The sequence below is a fragment of the Orycteropus afer genome, unplaced genomic scaffold, assembly GCF_000298275.1.
Source record: "Orycteropus afer afer isolate SDZICR_OR568_19922 unplaced genomic scaffold, OryAfe1.0 scaffold00065, whole genome shotgun sequence".
NCBI lineage: Eukaryota > Metazoa > Chordata > Mammalia > Tubulidentata > Orycteropodidae > Orycteropus > Orycteropus afer.
In genome coordinates, this window is record NW_006921652.1 from 6,942,597 (window position 1) to 6,949,256 (window position 6,660).

Here is a 6,660-nt window from a genome sequence, read left to right on the forward strand (position 1 = left end):
ATCACTGCACCACCAGGGCTCTTCTGTTGCATCATCAGGGATAACTATATATGTTAACTTGTTTAATGCCCATAACAATTCCATATAACCAAAACCAAACCAAACTCACCACCACCGAGTCGATTCAACTCATAGCGACCCCTCCTTGGGTTTCTAAGGTGGTATCTCTATGGAAGTAAATTGCCTGATCTTCCTTCCAAGGGGTGGCTGGTGAGCTTGAACCGCTAGCCTTCTGGTTAGCAGTCAAATGCCTTAGGCATGTAACAGGGACTATTATGATCCTCAGTCCCTGAGTTGCTGAAAAGGTTCAGGGATTGACTACTAACTGAAGGACAGTTCAAATTCACCAAAGGTGCCTTGGAAGAAAGCCCTGGTGATCTACTTCTGAAAGATTGTTGTTGTTGTTGTTATGTGCCGTCAAGTCGGACCCGACTCATAGCAACCCCTCCTTGGGTTTCCGAGGCAGTATCACTACGGAAGTAGATTGCCCCATCTTCCTTCCGAGGAGTGGCTGGTGGATTTCAACCACCAGCCTTCTGGTTAGCAGTCAAGTGCCTTAGCCACTATGCTACCAGAGCTCCCAAGATTACAGTTATTGAAACTCTGTGGAACACAGTTGTACTCTGACACATGGGGTTACCATGAGTTGAAATCTACTTGACAGCAAGTAGTTTGGCTTTTTAAATTATAATACCAGTTTTACAAGCGAAGAAACCAAAACTCAGAGAAGTTGCATAATTTACCCATGGTTAGGGAGTCAAGAATGGAAGAATCAGGTCTACTAAATGAGACAAAATGAGGTGAGAGAGGTCAATGTGAATGTTCAGGGATGATAAGAATTGAATCAAGGGATTTTAGAATGGAGAACTTCCAGCAATATTTAGCAGGAGAACAGACACAGAGTATCATCCAGGGCTAGGAATTAGCAAAATCACCCTTCAAACCAAAACCAAACTCACTGCCATGGAGTAGTTTCTGACTCATAGTGACCTCTGTTGGGTTTCTGAGGCTGTAAATCTTTATGGAAGTAGATTGCTCTGTCTTCCCTCTGCGGAGCAGCGGGTGGGTTTGAACTGCTGATCTTCCAGTTAGCAGTCAAGTCCCTTATCCATTACACCACCAAAGCTCCTAAAATCACCTGTAGGTGGTACAAATGGTTAAAGCACTCTGCTGCTAACTGACAGGTTGAAGGTTCAAGTCCACTCAGAGGCATCTCAGAAGAAAGGCCTGATGATTGACTTCTGAAAAACCAGCCATTGAAAACCTGACTCTGACACTCATGGGATCTCCATGAGTTGGGATCAACTCAAGGCAACGGGTAGTTGGTTGAAGGAATTAACAAGTGTGGGGTGGCAGCACGAAGTTAAGGGGGCATGGAACTCCAATGTGGTTGTCAGAGTTTTTTTGGGAAGAAAGGAAGGTGAAGCTCAGAAGAAAGGATTAAGCTGAAACTGACAGGGTGATAGGTACGGAGGTAAAGGAGAGAGTTGCCTGATGTGGGAGCAATCATGGACACAAACTGTATAGGTACAGACCTAGACCTCATCCAGTGACAGGCAGGACTCTTGTCTGAAAATGAAAGTCCATGAACGAGGCAGTGGACCAACGGCTTTGAATTCAAATTCTGTTTCTGTGTTTTGTTGGCAGACGATTTTTGCTCTAAATTCCTTGGGTGCTGTCACTCACAAGGATGTGACAAACTAACTGCAAATGTAATAGGAAGGCAGCTGTGGTGAGGTGCAATATAAAATGCTCTAAACACTCGCAGGACACAGGGGACACTTCACAGGAGGTGACAACTTCCGTATGCTAGTTGTAGTTGCATAGCCAGGGCCCCGGGGTTGTCTGGGATCTCTCTGGGAAGGACTACATTTTACAGTGAGGTGAGTGCAAACACAACCTCCTCAAATCAGCCTCGATGGAAGAATGCCCAGGCAACTAACGCTGCCTCTGCAGCTGCGTGGGACTCACCCTTAACCCTCAGGACAAGGTATTATTTTCTCCTCTCTCTAGTCACATACCAACTCCCACGCAGGAAAAAGGAAGCACCTTTTTGTCAGATGCTGCGGCCACTTCCTCTTTAGAAGGCTGCAGCCACTCTTTCACTTTGCAGAATGAGAGGGTGGACAGACATCAGCTGCTGGACCGCTTGTGCACTGGGCCACCGGCTTTCTCCTCTTTTTCTGTTTCAATCCAACCCTTCTCAAGAGCAGTTCTCTCGGCTGCCTCTCCAGGCCATGGGAGATTTTCTCTGATACAGATACAGACCCTTGAGGTGGACCTCTCTGTGGCCCCACCTAGCTCCTCAGCCCCCTCGAGGGTTTGTTTCTTGCCTCTCCTCCCATACTTTGCACATTGCTTCATGTCTGTCTGTCTGCCTGTCTGTTCCTCTCTATAGTTCGGTCCCAGAGTGTGATGACTGGCGAGCAGATGGCAGCCTTTCACCCATCATCCACCCCCAACCCACTGGAAAGGCCTATCAAGATGGGCTGGCTGAAGAAGCAGAGGTCCATCGTGAAAAACTGGCAGCAACGGTATTTTGTGTTGAGGGCACAGCAGCTCTACTACTACAAGGATGAAGAGGACATGAAGCCACAGGTACCATCCAGAGTTTTTGTCCCCAGGATGATGGCTTTCCTTTTCTAGCATGGAGGAGGGCACTTACTGACATGAGAGCCACTTAAATCGTGGGTAAACCCACATGGGCCTCCTTACTGGGAGTAGACATAGTCCCAATTGGAAGATTGCTTTTTCCTTCTCACCATTTTTTAGATGCATAAACTGGGTCGCAAAGATGGCAATGTGACCCTCTAGGAAGGTCCAAGATAAGCACTGTGGTGTTTCCTAGAAGTGGCTCAAAATCAAGGTTCCCGACATGGTCATGAGCATGTGATGTTGAGAACAAAAGTTCAGAGAACATGAGTTTGTTTCAATTGATTTAGAACTTTCATTTATTTGTTTATTCATGGAATATTTATTGAAAATCTATTATGTATCAGACACTGTTCTAGGTACTTGAAATAAACCAAAGAATAAGACATAAAAATCTGTGTCCTTGGGGAACTTAGACTATAGGGGGAAAGACAGAAAGTCAACATAAAGAAGCAATAAAATTTGCTAGAAAAAGATTAATTTTATGAAGGAAAAATAGAATGATAAGAGGGATCAAGAGTTTGGGTAAAGTGTTATAATTTTAAGTAGGGTGTTCGGAGTAGATCTCATGGAGAAGGTGACATTTGAGCAAAGACTAAGAAGGAGAGGATAATAACCACACAGATGATATTTAGGGAAAGAGCATTCCAGGCAGAGGGAATAGCCAGTGCAAAGGCCCAAAGGTGGAGCATGGCTGGAGAGTGTGAGGAACAACAAGGAGGTCAGTGTGGGTAGAGCAGAGCTAGTGAATGAGAAAATCGAAGAGATGAGGTCAGAGAGGAGAGAGCAGGAATCATGGGTTGTGGGGAGCAGATTGCAAAGGGCATATAAGGACTGATACCAATGTGGAGCCATTATAGGGTTCTCAGTAGAAAGGAGACATTTTTGAACTTATACTGTAAAAGGATGGCTCTGGCTTCCATGTTCAAAAATAGACTTTGGGCTGGGGTGGGAGAGGGATATGCGAAGATATACTAGGTAAGAGGTTATGGTATTTAGAATCTCAGTAGTGGTCATGGAGAGGAAAATGATCAAATTCCAAATATACTTTGAAAGTAGAGCAAATAGGATTTGCTGATGGAGTGGATAGGGAAGAGAGGACTTTGATCTTAAATCTTGGACCTAGATCTCTTCTCTCCAACTCATTGATTCTTCATGGCCATTGTGGTATGTGAGAGTGAAAGGGGGCACTATTAACAATTACCCTGGGACCCCAGGAGTAAACTAGATGTCCAGGGCAGCCAGTATAGCTAGTCAGCCCACGTAGACCTCATGTCTGCGGATATGGAAAGGTGGATTTAGCGAGAAGAAACATATTAGGGAAGGCCACTCTTGTAGCTTCTGGAACCATGAAAAAGCCCAAGAAAGCTGAAGTTAAAAAGTGTGTATATTGAGGGTAAATAGCAAGGTATGTGAAGAAATTAAACGGTCATTGTGGGAGAGGACAACTCTCTTTAAGGGCAGATTTGAGTGTCTGTAACACATAAATAGGTTCTTGGTTAAACAGGCCCTCAATCTGAGGGTTAGGAGTTTTCTGAGTGTCTCTGCCACTGTAGAGGCTGGGGAAAGCCACATAGACCCCAAGGCTTACGAGGTTCTTACCCAGTGATCTCTGCATGGTAATCAGACTTCCTTCTCTTTGTGAACAACCCAAACCTTATCAGAACCAATCGATTCTAGGCTCAGACTATGATGATTGGTGTGTAAGTGTCTGAAGCAGGAAGTCTTTCCAGCTCTAGACAGTTAAGGGAGTTGGCACTAATGCATTGGCCGACCACATCAATGGAAAAGGCAGCTGGGTGCAGTTTGCTTCCCTGAGGCAAAGAGGGTGAGAGAGATGCTACATCAAAGCTTAGGTTCTTTTCCTAGCTCTGCCACTATCAGACCATGGCATTATTTCATTTTTCTGGCCCTCTCATTCTTCTGTAAAATGAGACAAATATATCAGTCTGCATTTGTCGCAGGTTCAAACAATATTATGCACATGTAAAAAGCTATTTTATAAAAGAATAAACTGGCTTTGTCAAAGGGTAAAATAAATATTTGAAAGTCCTAGCTTTTCCCCCTTCTTTCTACGAGGAGGAAACCAGAAGCCTTCTCAGGATGAAATTAATCTGAGATAATCAAGTAAATTAGAGATACTTCTAGGATGGCAAAGGTGGTTTATTTTTAGGAAATCTATTCATATAAGTACCTCAGGTTGAGATCAATAGGTCAAGTGGAAAAACCACACAACCTCTCAGTAAATGGCTAAAAAAGCATTTGATGAAGTTCAGCACTCACCTCAGATAAAAGAAAATAAAATGTTTGGGAATAAAATTTTAATTTCTTAGAAATAATAAGCATGTTTCATGATATATTAGTATTTATATTTTGATTACAAAAACCTACACATGCCCATGATAGAAAGTTGGAAAACTGCAGAAAAGCACAAAATCGAAAATTAAAATGGAGCATAATCTCACAGCAAGAAATAGCCAACCAAATTACCACTTTTTCCAGTCTTTTTCCTATATTACATACAAAATTGTTAGAAGTGCAGATTTAGTATCATAATATTATTTAACTGAAAATTAATGATATCTCATGAATATTTTTCATCTTCATTAAATATTCTTCTACAATGTAATTCTGGATGTAGAAAAATAATCCACTGTATGGATGTTGTATAATTTATTTAACAAATGTCCTGTTGTTGGGAATGTATTGTTATTACAAACAAGATTCTTTGTAGAATTTTTCTGCATCCATAATTATTTTACTAAGATGAACTCTCTGTACCTCTGTTTCCTCCTCTGTAAAATGGGAATAATAGTATGTACTACTGTAAGGAGCTCTAGTGGCTTAGTGGTATGGCACTTGACTGCTAACCAGATCAGCAGTTCAAACTCATCAGCTGCTCCACAGAAGGAAGATGGGGTGATCTACTTCCGTAAAGATTTACAGCCATAGAAACCCAGTGGGGGTCGCTATGAGTTGGAAACAACTTGATGGCAGTTGAGTTTGGTTTTTCTCTTTTTTTGAAGAAAGAATCAATTTACAATAAAGTATTATTGGTATACTGTCACTTAACATTGATTTGGACTCCTAGACATTGCAAATGTCTAGAAATGAAATGAACCATGCAGCTATGAGTTAAAATCTTGAAGAAAAAGTCACATTTCCTTGTCACATTTCACAGCTCTCAAAATTCTGTGTAAAAATCATGTCAATGTAAAAAATAAATTCACAAAAATACTAGAAGGAACTGTAATTATTTGCATGATCTTTGGGAGCTGGATTTTTAAAGCATGACAATAAAGACAGCACAAGACAAAGACTTATTTAATTGCCTAAATAAAAATATCTGTATCTTAAAAACCAAATGGAATCATCAAGTAGAAAGGCAAACGATAAACAGGACAAAAATTATATATATGTATATGTATATATATATATGTATATGTATATCTAGCTCATAAACAAATACTCTTAATATTTAAAGTACTCTTTTAAATCCATAAGAAAAGCCCAAACAGCTCAATCAAACCATGAGCAAATGATACAAATGGATGACTGACCAAAGAAATATTAATAGCCGATAAGCATGTATTAAAAAGTTCAGTCTCAGTAATAATCAAACATGTATTGTGAACTAATGAGACCCCACTGTTCCCTTATCAAACAGGAAAAGATTTTCTAAAAATCTTAGTGTTGGTGAAAACTAAAGGGCAGGAATTCTCATGCACAGCTGGTGGAAAGGAAATCCGTACAACTTTTCTTGAAGGTGATATGCCTTTTAAAAATACAAACCCTTGACCCTGCATTTCTAATTCTAAGAATTTAATGTAAATGGATGACTAGTATTTATGTAGATTATTAAATTTCTTGTACAAATTTTCACTACAGTGACATTTATAGTAATGATTGGAAAACAGTGCCCAGTGGGTAGTAGCTGTGTTTTATTAGGATACATTTATATATATATGTATCTAGTGAACACAGGAGCTCTGGTAGCATAGTGGCTAA

At 40.9% G+C, this 6,660-nt stretch overlaps 1 protein-coding gene across 1 annotated transcript in view; it reads left to right on the top strand.

Moving 5' to 3' along the window:
* ARHGAP25 (Rho GTPase activating protein 25) overlaps positions 1-6,660 on the top strand; it is a 106,114-nt gene that overhangs the window by 42,255 nt on the left and 57,199 nt on the right. Inside the window, exon 2 of the mRNA XM_042780841.1 lies at positions 2,399-2,598. Coding sequence (XP_042636775.1) covers positions 2,399-2,598 — 200 coding nt within the window. The remainder of the gene's footprint in view (positions 1-2,398; positions 2,599-6,660) is intronic.